General features: G+C 31.9%; 1 protein-coding gene across 2 annotated transcripts in view; it reads left to right on the top strand.

Annotated features, from left to right (window-relative positions):
- Wdr92 (dynein axonemal assembly factor 10) overlaps nt 1–18,371 on the top strand; it is an 85,273-nt gene that overhangs the window by 30,755 nt on the left and 36,147 nt on the right. For both annotated transcript variants that reach the window (XM_035361731.2, XM_035361732.2), the window contains exons 3-4: nt 6,677–6,807; nt 14,537–14,638. In XM_035361731.2, coding sequence (XP_035217622.1) covers nt 6,677–6,807; nt 14,537–14,638 — 233 coding nt within the window. The remainder of the gene's footprint in view (nt 1–6,676; nt 6,808–14,536; nt 14,639–18,371) is intronic.

Here is an 18,371-nt window from a genome sequence, read left to right as displayed (position 1 = left end):
ATTGAACACCAAATAAATGCATTAATAATCCTCCAATTTCAGTAACCCCTTATCCAATGTCTCCAGCCAAGAAGGATATTTTAAAGAAGGAGCTTGATGATCTGCTGGAAAAGAAAATAATAGAAGAATGGAGTCTCCAACCACTACACAAGAGGTTCTTATGTTTAAACCAAACAGAAAAGTCTGACTTTTCGTTGATTACTGAATGCTGTTATAATGTCAGACTCGTGTCTCTTACCTAGGATGTATGACTTGCTGCATGCTGCTAAACATACACCATATATGACAACCATTGATCTATGGTCTGGGTACCATCAAGTCAGTGTTTGCCCTACAGACACAAACAAAACAGCATTTATTTGCCTTTTGGAACTTTCTGATTCATTTGAATGCCTTTCAGACTGAAGACTGCACAAGCCACATTTCAGATATTAATTTATAAATTCCAAAGTGGCATGAAAGATATGCTTGTTCTCTCTTACTTAGATGACACTGTAATACTATCAGAGACTTTTCAAAAGCATGCAGCTAATCTAGAAGCAGTTTTCAGCAATTTAAACTTAATGCAAATCACTAGAAATGCAGTTTTGCTTGCAGTGAAGTGAAATATCTTGGTCACGGGATTACTGGGAAAGAAGTAGAAGTAGATCCAGGAAAAAAACCTCTGTTGTACAGAAGATACCTTTTCCAAGAAACGTGAAAGAAGTGCAGTCTCTCTTGCAGACCTGTTCCTGCCACGGAAGATTCATGCGGAAATTTTCAGTGGTAGCTAGACCTCTAAGTAATCTTAACTAAGAAGAATGTAAGCTAGATGTGGGGATGATAAAAAGAAAATTCTTTCCAGACATTAAAACGACTTCTCATTAGCCCTCCCATCTTAAAGCAAAATGATATAACAAAGCTGTACTTTATTTGGACAGATGTGCTAGTAATTATGCTTTGGGTGTTGTGCTATTGCAAGGAAAAGGTCACAGGAGCATCCTGTAGAATATGCTAGTAGTTTGTTGTCCGCCATGTAGAAAAATTACTCTACAACAGAACGAGAAGCCTTTGCCATTGTATGTGCCTTGAATGAATTCCGTGACTGTATTGATGGTCAAGAGATTACTGTGGCATCTGATCACCAACTGTTGAAATTGATTTTAAGCTTAATGTCACTTATTGATAGACTTTCTAGGTAGGCTGTGCAATTACAGTTTTATAATTTGAAGGTAGAATACATCCCTGGAAGAACTAATTTTATAGCCGATATGTTATCGTGCCCTGTGTGCAACCATGAAGTAGAATCATGTGACATTTGTACGATAACCATTGATATGCCAACCAGAAGTGTAGCACGAATTCATGAAGAACAAATGAAGGATACAGGTTTTAAAAATATCATAGAATCTTTCGGAAAGTGAAACAATAGATGAAAGTTTTTTGAATTGTACCAGACGAGGTTATGTGATGAATAAAGAAATTTTGTACCACTATTCCCCAGACTCTGAATCAGAGAAAGCTCAACTAGTAGTACCAATACATGAATGATAAAGAATTCTTAAATGGATGATACTTCTGCAGTAAGACATTATGATGTTGAAGGATCATATCATGGAATTTTCCAAAGATATTATTTCAGAGCAATTTTCAAATACAATGCAAATTACATAAAAAGGTGTGATGAATGTAACCATTACAGACCTTCGCGTTGGAAGCTTTTGGGTTGTTCCATTCATCAGTGTATGGCAAATGCTTAAACACTCGCTGTTAATTTATTTGGTTCGTAATACCTGGAAGTAATAATGAAAAATTGGATTTTTATTGATAAAGATTGCAACATCAAATGGGTGGAACTTTTTGCTTTACCCACTGCAACTGAAAACGAATGTGCCATTAACATTAATTGAAGAGGTTTTCTTTTGATGTGGATTGCCTCAGTGCTGTTATGAAGCAAGTGTGTTTTCTTCATAATATTGACCAAGTGTTCACTGCAGTGTATCACCCTCAAGCAAATCCAGCAGATTAAAAATGAGAGAAGATTAAAACTAGATTAGCCATGTGTGCAATAAACATTCGTCTTGGGCAGAAAAGCTTCTGACAATTTGTTTCGTAAATACTCAAATGTGAAACCACTGGCCAAACTGCTGCATTCCTCCAATTTTTTAGAAACTTACATATGCCATACAATGTTACACATAATCTTAGGCATGTTTTCTCCAATGATAATTTTATAGAAGAGATTACCCCATGTATGAAGAGATTTGTCACCAGTCAACCAGGTAAAGGAACTGATTGAAAAGAAACAAGAATATTGAGAACAATCTGCTTATGTAAATTGAAAACCTGGATGCTTCTTAGTTCGCTATTTTTTTAGCACTTTCATTATGACATTTTGTAATTTTGAATTATTTTTCTTATTTCTAGTTCCTTTATTTTCTTTTTTGTGAGATTTCCTAATACAGTAGAACTCCAAATATTTGAATTGATTGGGACTGAACCCCATTCGGATAATCAAAAAATCGAATAATTGGATTTTTTTCTGAAGAAAGGGTATACATACACTTTAATTAATTACTGTATGTTGAAAATGGGAGAAAAAAAAACTATTTTTAAGAAAAAGAAGTTTTGATTAATTAAAATGAAAAGACAACACCTTTACGTGCATGTTATATAATGTACTGTAGAGTACTTACAAGGGCTGAAAGCCATTGCTTGCTGAACATCTCAGTCAAAGTAAGCAGTTTGACTGTCTTCATCCGTTTTCGGGCAGCCAAGTCTCGCATCCACTTGACAATGAGAAGTTGCATGTAGTTACACTTAGGCTGACGCTCCATCCACTTCAACGCAGTTTCAAGGCCAGCAAACGCTTCACTAGTTGATGGTCCTGTGCCTGCTACAACATCGACATTAAGGTTATCTTCTTCCTTGACACTTTCTTCTCTCATTCTTTCAATAAGTTCATCATCATTTAGAATTTGAAACCCAGAGTCTAACGAATCACACACCATGCATTCTGCTGTAACGTCAGCACTAACTTCTGTACATCCAGGAATTTTCAAAAGAATATTTTTTAATTTCTCGAGTGACATGTAATCCTCATCTTTTCCTGTCTCTTCATTTTCCTGTTCTTGAGCTTCCTTTTTCTTTTTCTCCTTTCCCTTCCATTGATTCTGAAAGCTGTTCGGATAATCAGCAATTCGGATAGTCGGAGTTTGGATAATTGGAGTTGTACTGTACTCTCTCAAGCTCTCTCACATGATTATTGAAGAATGATAGATGTTATGAGTGTAAGATTATCATGTCTGAATCTAGTGATTCATTTACATCAGTATCTTTTTTCCTTACCTTTATCTTCGAATCTGTCTTTTAGTCCTTCATTTCTTTGTTTTATTTCTTCATTCTTTTCCTTTCTCCCCACCCCCCTTTTTTTTTTTTTTTTTTTTTTTTTTTTTTCTCCATTCACTATCCCACACCAGCTGCTTATTATTTTGAAGAGATTTAACTCCTAATATGGAGAGCCGAACTAGGAGAAGGTTTTTGCCGATCATTCAAATTTTTTGTCGCATGACGCGGACAACATACAACAGTACATGAAGGTTGGGAAATATTTATAATAAATTCTCAAAATATCTTACTGTATCTCTTCATAACAAATATTCTTTCCCTGGGGAGGGTTCTGTAGATAAAAAGAATATGATATATGCAATTTTGTATTTTTCAAATGTTGAAATGTTTTGTCGCATGACGTTGAAATGTTTTGTCGCATTGTATGTCAAGGTTTAAATTATAATAACTGCATGAAAATAATATTTATGATTTGTCAATTTCCTATGGAATGCATAGTTAGTCTTTAAAAAATAATAACTAATTTTATTTATTATTTAACTTTATCCTGAAATATGTACAAATTTCAAGTAAACTGACGAGTAAACCTTCTCTTCTTTGATACCGGTTTGCCGGAAGCCCATATATTTTACGAAAGCTTATGTCACTAGTAGAAGAAAAACTGTAAAATCTTAGGAGCAGAGGAATAAGCGTTTAGGAGCTATAAGACCTGCAAACTATCAGTAAAGTGTTGGAAACATGATACCAAAAGTTGCTAAAATGTATTTATATGAACACATAATATGGTAAGAAGGTGGAGATCTCAATATAAAGAAGCAATATACGTTGGAATGTTGAAAATGTAACTTGTTATTGACTTCAGATGAAATCTATTACAAGAAACAATAGATATGCAATTCACCAAAAAAACTGTGAGATAGGCAGAAAGACAGTTCACAAATAGGCACATTTTACAAAAGAGTTAGACTCTGACTTTGTACACTCAATCATTTGTCAGTGAATCGAAGCAGTAATCCATTGGCGCAATCCACATTCCAGGTTCGTCATCCAAGTATCTGTCCTTATAAAAAGCGTACTTAATAAAGTTTTTGAAAAACTGGAGAACTGAACTGATATAGTGAAAAGGACTGCAGGGCCAGAAAACTATTGCCATGCCAATTGCCCTCCTGTGTCTCGATAATGATTGTATCTGTTATGTAACGAACAAAAGATTTGTAGTGTCTGAAGAAATGAATATTCAGATGCTTAATCTTTCCCGTACATCCTTCAGGTACCAGTTCTTTTTGTAGCACTTTACCATTAGGTACTTTAGAAGCAGACAATGCATGAACATACAAGAAATAGAGATGTCATTATGGGAATATGTCCATCTATACACACTTTAGGGATACTGAGTCCTATAGCTCCTAAATGCTTGTCCCTCTGCCCCTAAGACTTCACAGTTTTTCTACTTGTGACATAAGCTTTTAGAAAATATATGGGTTTCTGGCAAACCGATATCAAAGGAGAGAAGGTTTACTTGTCAGACATTTCCCTTTCTAATATTTAAAGATGATTTCATACGAGATCATCATCACTATATGTCTTATGTGTTTTTAATCCCAGAGACAGACTAAAATACTAGTCATCTGACTTCAGTATTACGTGCCCTACATGATCAACACATTTTGTGCCCTTTATATGATTTCATATGAGATCATCATCACCATCTGTCTGATATGTTTTTAATCCCAGAGACAGACTAAAAAATTAGTCATCTGGCCTTCAGCATTATGTGCCCTACACATTTGGTGCCCCACATAAATTAATGATATTGATAATTCAAAGCAAAATATGCCCTTTTTTAGTTTTCACTTATAAGGATCACAGTGGTTGATGCTCTTCAAAAATGAGCACCTTAGGCAGCTGCTTATGCTTGCACTTAGCCTTGCATTTGCCAGATTTCTATATGAAAGGTCTATGAAAAATAAAAGTTTCGTATGTATAAATTTAAGTTTCGTAAGCGAAGAATAGTTATATAAATATCAGTGATATTAATAATTTTTTTAAACAATTTGTAAAAAAGATGTTTTAATTTGCATGTTTATAATTTAAATTCAAGTATCTCATTATATTCAGCTTTGCAGTTATGCTTTTTTACATATTAAAGGATTTATCACAATTTTTGTTATAAAGCTGTATGATAAATTTTTGACTGCTTTATTGTTTTGATGTCATGTTCTAATATTCTCAGAATATTTCAAGTTGCTCAAAATTATTATTTGAAAATTGAATAAAATAAAGTCATGATGATATCCATGTGTTCATTGACTGATATTACGCTTCTTGTTTAATATGATGAAAGATGATATTTAATTTGGCTTTCTGTTAAAATTGTCCATTTTGGAAATGGGACCTTTCATGAATAAGAGAATGTAAGTTGCACGTTCCTCACTCACTCCATCTCAAAAACACATCAAGAATCACCATTCAGAGTATATATGGACTTGTCATTAAACAGTAAGAGGTCCTATTCCTGTTGCCATTATTGAACTTGATGACAATACCACCTTAACCTGGCCCTTTTGGAAGACGAAGTGAATATAATGAAAATTATTGATATTCACATGTAAGTCCAACCTCATGAAGCAATTATGCATAGTAGAATGACTGATCTGAGTTTCTATGATAACCTGAAGATATAAAAGTAAATCTTTTGTAGTCATTTCACAATCTGTCTGAGCTAAAAGGGATAGAAAATAGTTATCAGATGCAGTTTGTTTCTCTTGACCACCCTTAACTAGACTGTCTACTGCTTTAAAAAGCATTTCAAGTAACTGATAACTCACTTCAAGGGATAATCAGATCCTGAATAATCTCCATTTTTGTTTGCCCTTCTCCCTTTAATTTTACCAATTAATTTCCACTTTTGCCCTTCATGTAAATAATACTTTTGAGTAATAACTAATTAACACAGATTATTATCAGAAGCTATATTAACTTTAAACAACATGACACATCCTAATTCCAATATGCATCCATTGCATAACATGTTGTCAGTTACCTAATTTTCATGCTTTTGTGCTACTCTGTTAGTCCAGTTTGATAGCCTAGTTCTGCATTCAGCTAAAGAAAATCAGGCAAATGATTACACCAATGAACGTAGGTTAAAACGTTAATCAATGATTTTTTCCCAGATTATCCTTTAATTTTGATGAATAGTGTATTTTCAAGATCTAGATATTATTTTAATTTTAATATTTTTTGATAACTTATGAGTTAACTAAACAATTATATTTGCTTTGTAGTAATTACAGATATATTTAATATTGTAATTTCACATGTGATTTATTACGATTCTTCTTTTAAGGGATATTGATAAGTCTGAAGTCCCAGTCTATTCTGTCAAAGCTCACTCTCAAATCATAAATGCTATTGATGGTGTTGGTGGCCTTGGCATTGGCGCTGGAGCTCCAGAAATTATTACTGGAAGTAGGGATGGTATGTTTATTTATTGTTATTACTTCTCTCTATTTTGTTCACTTAAACAGTAGCGGAACTTGCTATAAGCTTCTGAAAGTTACCCTATTTATAAATAAATATATACAAGGTAAATTTGAAATATCTGACAGAACTGTTAAAGCAGATAGAGAGAACTAAAGCAGAATTTTTAATGGAATGTGTGTGTGGAAATGGTGCTTTGAGGTGAATAAAGGCACTATTGAGATCAAAATGTGAAAGCAATCCACTACTGTAAATTGTTGATTTCAGTGTAGATTTTGAGTGGTATGCATCACTACATGAATGTGAAATTTGCTGATTTGCATTTTATTAATATGACAGAAATAGAGCAGCTTTGGAATTCCAACACTGGTGTAGCTAGAAGGGCAGTCTGTTTCGGACGGCATATTTTCTGGGTTGGGAGGGGGGTCATTTTTTGTGTGAAACATAGGAATCAATCATATTGATCATTGAGACAGATGAATAATGAGTTTCTGAACTGGCCATAGAGAACTAAATTGAGTAAAAAAAAAAAAATAGTTTTTGCTTTAGGTAAAGTATCCAAAGAAATCACCCTGAGATTTCAGTAGTGTTTACATACTCTCCCATACCTTTTTTATTACATCAAAACTTTTGGATAAAAATTATGATCACAGTGATATTAATAAGGAAAAATTCCTTATTAAGAGAGAAGTATTCTAGAGTTTTATTTCCATTACTGCTTGGGAAAATAAAATGGGGGTGTGCAAGACAATCCTTTTGAATTTTTGCAATTTTAAAGTACAATCTGCAGAATAAAGTTCCAAATATTGTATACTACTACAAACTCTCCTCACAGTTGCTGTAAGTACTGCTAATCCTGAGAAGAGTTTTTAAATAAATATCATTTAAGAAATATTTAAAAATAACAAATGTTTTTTGCATTTAAATATTGCTATACATGATAGGAGGTGGCGGAATCAAGTAGACCTGTACATTGTCCTGCCCCCCTCAAAAATGGGACAGTTCTATATCTCCCGTTCTACTAAACCGATTGACGAAAGTCAAATTGCATTCTTCATATCTCGAAAGCGCAACTTAGAATATACATTAGGTTTATATATAGCGCTATTCTAACATAGGTATTTTGATGCAAAATCGGACTTTTTCTGAAATAACAGACCAATGTTTTTACATATTTCGATTCTACGACTCAAATTATGCCTAAATATTAAATTTTGTAAAATTTAGTGCGAAATTTACGGAAAAATTTAAAAATGTATGTGGCACTTTTTTTCAGTTTGTGCCAAGAATCGTTCACTTGGCAAACCCTTAATGTATGGCAACCTATTTTTATTTCCCTTTTTACATTGTGCGTGAGCAGGAAAAAAGCCACAATCATTCCTTCTTTCAAATAATGTTCTTTATATTATATGCAAACATTTATTTTTTCTTCTTAATGGCTTGCTCTTTTTCTTCAGGCATTCTGCAAGTATATTAAAAAGCATCCAACTTTTCGAAACATCTTGTTATTTTTTACATTCATTTTAAATAAAGTTATTGCCCTCCATTTCATAAAGACCCACAAGGGGCTGAGCGGTAAAGTCACTGAACACTGATATTTCTCTCTGGTGTTCGAATCCTGGCAAATAGGCTGGATGCATGAGCATTTTCATGGCTTTTCTCATGCGTAACGCGTATACCTGTTGGTTTCCCTTAGAAAGTTCTTCATGAAGGCATCCTTCTTTTTAGGCAGATAGCCCTGCTTTGTCGTAACTTAATAATCCAGTTCAGTTCATTTCATCAGTATTTAGTCAGAGCCTTTATCAGTCTTTAGAGGCTAAGCATTTTGAAGACATGAGAGGAAAGAAAAGACTGGTTTCATCAAGGGGGAAAACGTCTTTAGATGATATCCATATACGCTTTAGAAACATTAGAATTTTTTGGAAGTAGGAGACTTGAAAAATGAGCAATGCCCTCGCCTGTAATCAAACCACAGACCTCTCGAATCTGCACAAAGCCTGCAGACCACTACACCACTAATGTATGCTAAGAAGGCGGGAGAAATACCTTATATACTCCCCCCTTTTAAACTGCGATTGGAAATCCTGGTGGTGAAGAATCGTCATTCACCACCTTTTAGTTCGAGCGTCACTGTACAGTCTTTTTTTTTTTTTTTTTTTTTTAAGCAGGAGAAATGAATAATGCCCTTGCCGGAAATCGAACCGCAACCTCTCAAATATTAACTGAGCGGACAGACCACTACACCGTAAAGGCACACTAAGAAGGCAGGGGTAATACCTTATAATGTCACTGGATAAATACCTGAATCTTCAAATAATTTGACTGAGAAATGATGGGATGTTCTGTTTATGATGTGATGTGATGTTCTATGATGTAATTTAAATTTATACAACCGTATACTCGAAAGCCAGTCGCTCTTCAGTGTAATCTGCAATGACATGGTTTTTATCTTTTCCATTAGTACTAACTCAATTGCTGCTGTTTGCTGGTGTGCATGTCCAAGTGTTTTCATTTTGAACACTCAACTTCCTTGAAGTAGATTCCCCTTTAATTTTTTGCTTTTTCCCTCCTAATTTCCTTCTTTACTTCTACATATGTTTTCAGTGCTGACACAAGAAAATTAAGATTTTTCGATTATTACACTTCCATAAATTTTGCATTCTTGTCAAATTTTTTAAAATATCCCTTGCATCAAATGCATTTCAGCTGAAGATAGCTTTTTATTTCTGAGATATCTTAACTATAAATAAAGTTTAAAGCAAAGTCCAAAGGATAAATATTTGAATTAACTATTTTTGTTAAATGAGAAAGAAATAAACCACTCCAGCAGTGCTTATCCTGTACCACCGAATGGCCAGATCCTTATATCAGGTGCAAACAATCTAAATCATATTATTTAGAGTTTTTAAGCCTAATAATTTCTATATTAAAGAACATGTTTTTATTTAATCTACAACATGAGAGAAAATTACTACTTAAAACATTCTTTCTAAGAGAATTAATGTAAAAATTTATATATATAATTTATTTTAAGCTGGGGCATGACCCAAGCTGTCAGCATCCTGTTTGCTTAAAAAGGTTGTGAAAATAAACATCAAACGAACTTTCTCAGTTTTAGACAGTTCAATTTAAATGAAGTTGAAGTAAAGTCACAGACGATAACATGGTGAAGGTAAAAATTTACTCTTACAAATATTTTTAAAAAAGGAAGAAAGAAAGAAATTTTTAAAAAAAAAGTTATAATTTTGAATAATATCATCTGTAACTTTTAAAAAAATAGCTTTTCATATAGTATTAATAAATATTTATTATGCATCATTGAGGGAAAAAATTTCATATAATTAATTTTTCGCAAAAACTTATTTGAAATTTAAGGTTAAAAATAGCTGTGGCAATTCATTGTAACAAAATCCATAAACCACATTTGGGATTATTATCGCTCAAAAAAAGATGCCAAATTTCAAAACGCGAAAATATGTACATTTTTGTATATCTTATAAAATTTTAAGTAAAAAACTCTTAATTTTTTTCAGGTACCCTTAGAAAACACCTACTTTAAAATGATGGTAAAAATTTAATAGGTCATAATTCAAAATGTTTTCGAAAAATTTATAAAATTATTTCAAAATACAAATTTTAAAAATAAATCATAAAAAATGGATGAATTTTATTTGCACTTATATTTTGAAATGTGAAAGGAAGAATCAAAAACATTTCATAAAAAAGAGATATTAATAATTGTATACCAAATTCAATTAACATTGAAGAGCTATTTTTTTAAAAACTACTCATGCGATTTTTACAAAACTTGGCAGTCTGACATAATTTGAGTCGTAGAATTGTAATATGTAAAAAAATTGGTATGTTATTTCAGAAAAAGTCCGATTTTGTATCAAAATGCATATGTTAGAATAGTGCTATATATAAATCTAATATGTATCCTAAGTTGCACTTTCGAGACATGTAGAACGCAATTTTGAATTTCAGCAATCTACCCAGTAGAACGGGAGATATAAAACTGTCCCCCACCCCCACCCTTTTTTTTGCAGCAAAGCATATAATCTCATTAATGGTTTTGGAAACCAAAAAAAAAAAGAGCAAAATGATATAATGTTAAAATGTTGATATTAAATTTTTCTCCAAAAGTAAATGTAGAGAGTGCTGGGCCAACAGCACCCCTAAGGCAGTCTAACTTAGGGTTCCAATACTTCGTCTATATATCTTCAAGTGGTTACAGAGTGTCCTTCTTGAAAGATATGTAGCTCAGTGTGGCCATGTGTCATGATTCCTCCCCAAACCATTAAACTGCAGTCACGGAAATTGAATATTTCAAAGACAGGGGAAGGCAAGTTGCATGTTTTTTCATCTCTTCATATCAAAACACTTCTAGAATCACTGTTCAGACTATATATGAAGTTGTCAATAACTTAACCAAGTCTACTTGGCTCCATTGAACATGACGTTGGCACCAGTTTAAACAGGCCTCTCTAGAAGTTGTAGTGAGGGGGACAAAAACCACCCCCTCACTCCCATACAGTCAAACTTTGTTAAGCCTTTGTGCAGCAGTAGAAAGGCTAATTTGAGTTCCTTAAGTGGCAGCTTTAAGGTCTAAAAACACATCTCTTGCAGTCACTTCATCATTTCTTCGAGCAGACAACAGTAGAAAATGGTCTTCTGATGCAGTTTGCCCTTGACCAGTTTGTCTATCAACTGATCCAGTGCTTAAAAAGTGGCTCCAAACTCTTGATGGAGAGGCCAACCGGCGGCCGAGCAGTAAATGCCACTGAACACTGGTAGTTCAGTCTGAGCTTCAAGTCCTGACAAGCAGGCTGGCTGCATGGACGTTTCGTGGTCCATGTGTAATGTGGATACGAGACAATCTCGTTTTTCAGCGACGTGTGCACCACGTTATTTTCATTTTTGCGATAAATGCCTATCGACAAGGTGTTCCCGTCACTCGCAGTTTGAGACAAAAGCATCTCGATGTGCGTGGCACGTCTTTTTAAGCACAAGTGGTTAAAAAGACCTCCATGGGGCATCTCTCCCTTTCCATGCAGTACCTAAGCTGGAGCACATAATAAGTATTAAAAAAATCTCTTGATATGACACTTTGAGGGATATTCAGATCTTGGCGACCTTCATTTGTGTTTGACTTAATGATGCCTTTGAACCATAACTACTGAATACTGATCACTCTCAGAAACCACATTCACTTTAAACGCCACTACAGACCTAAATTCCAACATGTATCCATGCGTTAAGCACCGAATTTGCATATTTCCAGTGCCTAATGTATGTGCAGAAGGGCAATTTTGTGTTCAGTTATATTTATTTAACATAAATAATTACAGTATGGGACATTGGTTGCAACATTAATTTTGTGAGCATATTTTTTCTCATTATCCTTTAGTTTAGACCAGTGTGCTTTTTATATTTTTAGAGGTTCATTTTTGTCAGTTGAACTGCTAATTTTTTAGCATTAATATGTTTCTTAAGTGAGTAGAATATTTTGCAGTTGTTTGTGCAAAAGATTATACTCATTTAGATTGTCAGCTAATATTGATAAAAAGAATGTCTATAAATCTTCTTGCATGAACTGTTGAAAAATCTGAGCAAAGCCTCAACGGAAACAAACATGTAGGTAAGCACAAGTAATAAATATAGTATGAATGCATAAAACTCATAAATTCATCATTATGTCTTCATTCATTATTTCATATATTTTGGCTAGGTAACCACTCATCTGGAAGCTCAGTAAAGAATATTTTGAAATTTTAGAGAATCACAGAAATAATGCAGCATCACCATTGTTGTTTTATATAAATATGTAAGATATAACAAAATATGATAGCTGCTTTAAAAATAACTGGTGACTTCAAAATTAACTATTCTAGATTTGGTGCTTTCCCCTTAAATTCATCTAGTCTCCAAAATTCGAGAACCTTCTATGTTATGTAACAACTTAAAATTAACCAATCACAGATTAACTGTACTTATACATCAGGCTTGGTATAAATACGTCATTCTTTTCCTAGCTTCGCCACTGCTAAGATATCCCCACTGCTGTGCTTGTCCGTCTAAGATGATGCTGCTGCCGTTAACCTGTGTATAAAGAAATTTTTGTAATTCATTATGATTGGATAAATGTCTACTAAGATAGCTTCATATGCTTTAAAATAAAGATTGGAACTTCTTCAAAATTCATTTGTGTCGGCGTCATCTGTTAGTCTTACCACACAGCCAGCATGACTACACATTAAAAATATGGCATATATATATATACTGGCTTTGAGAATTTTTGGTAGATAATTTTTTATCATTATGTATTTTTAATGAGCAGTTCTTTTCTTTTTCTCCCTTCTCCCCCCCCTGAAATATAGAGAATTTAAGACTAAAAACTTTTCTTTCCAAGGTTGGGAAGGAAAGGCTGAAGATCTGCAATTAATATTTCATTTATGTTTAAAATTCCTATGGCTAGTTGTCACAGTTTTAAAAATTGGTGTGCTTTGGCTGATGTGAAAAGTTTGATTAATATGACTATAACTAAGCACACAAGAGCTATCTGTCTCAGGACCAAAATGCTTTTGGAGGAAATGCCCAAACAGCAACTCATTTTCAAGACTTAAACTCATGTCCAGTGAACTTAAATAGCAGTGTCCAGCAGTTTTATTAGCTTGGCTATAAGTCTGCTCATGATGTGAGAGACTTTAATTCTTAAACTGTCATGCTATTTGTATCATAGGAAATGAAATGTATTGAAAAACTATCCTATAATATGCATGTTGTACACAATTAAGATCCTCCTTTAACCATTGTACAATAACAAGGGGATGGTAAAACCTTGTTTTCATTTTTGGTTTTTCTGCAGAAGTAAAAAATCATTTTTGTATTTCTTTCATTAACCAAAATGATACTAAGGTTTTTCATAAAAGGAAAATGGCATAAACTGTGGGAAGTTTTTGTATTGTACTGAAATTCTGATTTCTCACCATTGTTTAATATAATTCGTAATGTAATAGTTCTGCATATGATGACTGGATAGTTAGTTGTGATAATCATGAGAAAGATAATACAATAAATTTTTACATCATTGTGCATATAGTAACTATTGGTATATCTCAAATTTCAAAACTTAATATTTTCACTTCATTGTATTTCAAAGACTATTAAAAGCATGTTGTTGACTGTAATTCTTTTGAGTATTTTATATAAAGTATTCATAACAAGCTTCGACTATTCTATTGATTTTATTGTTATATTTTAAAATAATTTTTATGATTAATAATCATATAAAACAATTTTTGGTATGTATATTGTTTATTAGTGTAGTTACAGGGAAATTAGCAGTCTGTTAAGGGAATTATTCAAGCTTTCTTGCCTCATACACCCTTTTCACCATTGCTAGACAATCATCCCCCCTTTTTTTGAAGCTTGGAAAATACATATATATTTATTTAAATTTGGATTATTTTTTAATGTTTTATAAATTAAACAAGAAAAATTATAGAAAATGTTAATAAATACCGAAGCTTGAAGAAAAGTAGTTTTTTTTATATTCATAAACTAAAACTAAATACTTAACAGGCAAATAAAAGGCTGACCATATCCCCCCCCTCCCCGAAACTGAAATTCTTCCCTAGGGGGTAATGATAACCTTTATATTATATTACATTATTAGTGATGTATGGATAAATCTGAAAATGATTCATTTTAAATTATTTTATAGGTGGTGTTAAAGTTTGGGATCCTCGACAAAAAAATCTCCCTGTAGCAACAATGGAAGCAGAGGCTGGGCAAGACAGAAGAGATTGCTGGACTGTAGCGTTTGGTAAATGTTACAAAATTTCTTAGAATTTGTATTAGGTTCTTTGTGAAAAGGTTATAAAAAGTAAGATACGTAACTTGAAAATAGATAAGAGTTAACTGCTTGGAGTACTTTCATTTGCTATGATACATATTGGTAGTAAAATTTATTATGATATAAAAATTATTGAGCATTTGTCTATTTTTTTAAGAATTTTTTTTTCCCATTAAATTTGTTGTAATGCTTAGGTAACAAACTGTTGTATTGCTCAGGTAACAAACATATCATATCTATACCTCATACACTCCAAAAAAATATGTGTTGAAGTTTGGTGAGGAGTAACTGTTAAGCAGCCCCTATACTATGGAAAAAATCTGATGTGTACACCACATGACTTCCTTGTACGGAATATTAAATTATACACATTTTGTCTTGCATTTCATTTAAACTTATTAGACTGAATTAAATCTACTTAGCGCATAAACCACAATAGAATAAATGCATTCTTTAAAATTCACTCTAGTATTTGTTTACCATAGCGACACTCTGGCGCTAGACTCTTTTAACAGTATTAATAATTATATAACAGTTAACTTATATAATAATTATATAACAGAAACTAAGTTAACTGTTATATAAACCAATAATTATATAACAGTTAACTTATATATTTCGTTCATATTATAACTCATAATGCACAAAATTTATATCATTTAAAGAATAGAATTATCTAATCGTTGCCACATGTTCTATTCAAATACTATAATAAGGCTAGAATGATGTATAAAAGAAATTAAGCAAACAAAAAAAAAAGAAACAGTTTTTCACAGACGGTTGAGTATTTCTCATTCAATTAATTCAGTTCTTACTTTGCGAGATGGCAGAAATACATAAAAACTCAAAATATCTATATTAAAAATTACAAAGTAAATCTTAAACACTTATTTCCTCAAAAAAATTCCAGAAAGAATAAAGCATGATTTAATTGGCAATAATAAATGAATGCATTATCTTTGTTGTTGTGAAGCTGTTTCTCTAGATTGGCAACAAATCCACTAGTCTCCTGTTTCAAAAAAAGGCTTAGAGGCTCCTGCCACCATAAAAAAAAGGCTTAGAGGCACTTAGACAACTTTAAAATTGTTGATAATTCTAAAAATATTGCATACAGATTTACTAAAGGCATAAAAATCTTAACCGGAAGATAAAAACAACATAATACAATCATTTTTAAAGCAAAAAATGTGCAATTTACAAACATATAAGAGTAAAGAAACTGAGATCACTGAGCCGGGTAACAGAGTGGATGTATCTATAAATATATTTATATACGTTTGGTGCGGCCAATCACAACCAAAATACGAGGTGCATATCTACATGTTATAGCAGTCCTATATACAAAATTTCAACGTTCTGAGGCTACTCATTTTTGAGTTATGCGAGATACGTACGCACGTACGTACATATGTTCGTACAGACGCCACGAAAAATTCTCTTCAGAATTAATTTTAAAGCAGTTATATATATATATATATATATATTTGAAGGAAAAGAGTATTTTATTCTGTCCTTATGTACAGATATCATGCAAAAACTTCGTTAAGTTGCATTCGATAGCGGTCAAAATGGATATTTTCGTTGAAATATGCTGCCTGAAACTTTTCGCGATTACAATACTTCCTTTTTACTTCATACAAGGAAGTAAAAATGGAGCAGGAGTATTCTGTATATAATGAAAATCATATTTTCAGCAAAGCAGTCTATAATTTTATATTTGGAGGTGCAGGATTTCTGTACTCCATTGTATGTTGCACAGCCCCAGGTAACATGCATTCGTAAGTTGCACGAGAAAAATACGTGCAATTTACGAATGGCCTTTCGTATAAAAAACGTTCAAGTTGAACATAAAAATATCATAAAAAGTGTCCAGTGGCAATTACTAAATATTTATGTATATTTTTACGTTATACTATACGTAACTTTTACGTAAAATTTAGGTGTATTTACGCCAGAGACTGCTGTTCATTCGCAACTTTTACAAGATAATATACGTAAATTTCAGGGATTTAGGTATATTTTTACTAAAAATTTACGTATATTTATCGCATATATGTGAATCTCAATTTTTTGCTTTACGTATGCGTATATATTTAGTAAAAATTATGTAAATTTCCCCAATTTTTTCTGTATATAAACGTATATATATGGTAAAAATTAAGGTAGATATTCCCCGTATTTTACGGTACAAAAACGTATATATTTGATAGTAATTGACCTAAATTTTCCCTATGTTTTCTTTGCATATGCGAATGACTGGTAAAAATTTAATCCGATGTCTTCTCCACTTTACTGTGTATAAATGCACATTTTTTGGTAAAAAATTTGCATAAATCTCCAATTACCTTTTCACTGCATTTTTCATAAAATGTACTTATTTTAATCTCATATTTTTTATATAAATCTATGCAAAAACTTTCTGCATGCTATGATTAAAAGGTAAAATCATTTTTATAACAGCAATATGGAATATATAAGTGGAAAAATAAAATGCACTAGTAAATGCAAAAAAAATTTTCTATTCAAAAATTACATAACACTTAAAGGCTGAAAATCTCTTTTAATATTTCATTTCAAAGTGACTACAAAATATGCAATAAATTTCGTAAACATCAATTCTGTGTTTTAAATCAATTAATGCTATCGTTCATGTGCATTTTTGTTTACTAAATTCATTTCATAAATTTAAATTTAGTAAACAACTGTAGCAAACAGTTGTTTACTAAATTTATTATTACTAAATAACACTTTAAATAAATTATTTACTTTTCCGAAGGACATTTTCTTATGCCATGTAAATGAACGATAGCATTAATTGATTTAAAACATAGAACTCAGGTTTACAAAATTTATTGCATATTTTGTAGTCACTTTGAAATGAAATATTAAATGTGATTTTCAGCCTTTAAGTGTTACATAATTTTTGAATAGAAATTAATTTTTTTGCATTTAAATTTTCCAGTTATATATATTCCATATTGCTGTACATACCTAAAAGATGGATATGTAAAAATTTGATATCAAATTAACATTTTATCTTTTAAATCATAATATGCAGAACATTTTTGCATAGATTTATATAAAAAATACGAGATTAAAATAAGCACATTTCACGAAAAATGCAGTAAATAGGTAATTGGAGATTTATGCAAATTTTGTACCAAAAATGTGCACTTATACACAGTAAAGAGGAGAAGACATCGGACTAAATTTTTACCAGTCATTTGTATATGCAAAGAACACATAGGGAAGATTTAGATCAATTATTATCAAATATATAAGTTTTTGTACCGTAAAATACAGGGAATATCTACGTTAATTTCTATCTAAAGTACAATATAGTTAATTAACAAATTCAGTAAACAAATGTAGGACAAAAGAAAACATATGTTTAGATTATTTGAATGAGTGTGCTAAATTTTAAAATTGTTAAATATAGACCAGGAAATTGTAGAAAACTTACCTTTTCCAATAGTTTACCAAGTTGACTTTGTTATTTTCCTTGAAGATGAATGTTTAATGTCATAAATATTTCATTCATATCTTCAGATAATACACAAATATATACATATTTATTTATTAAAATTCAGTTTATCCCAAACTGTTAAAGAAAATATTAATTTGCATGCAAGTTAATCGAGTAACTTCTGTTTTAATTACACACATAATTATGATATGTAAAAATTTTACATTTATCAGTCAA

Source organism: Stegodyphus dumicola, chromosome 10 (genome assembly GCF_044657685.1).
Source record: "Stegodyphus dumicola isolate Sdum_Otavi_A_Nest chromosome 10, ASM4465768v1".
Lineage (NCBI taxonomy): Eukaryota > Metazoa > Arthropoda > Arachnida > Araneae > Eresidae > Stegodyphus > Stegodyphus dumicola.
This window is presented reverse-complemented; position numbering and strand designations above follow the sequence as displayed.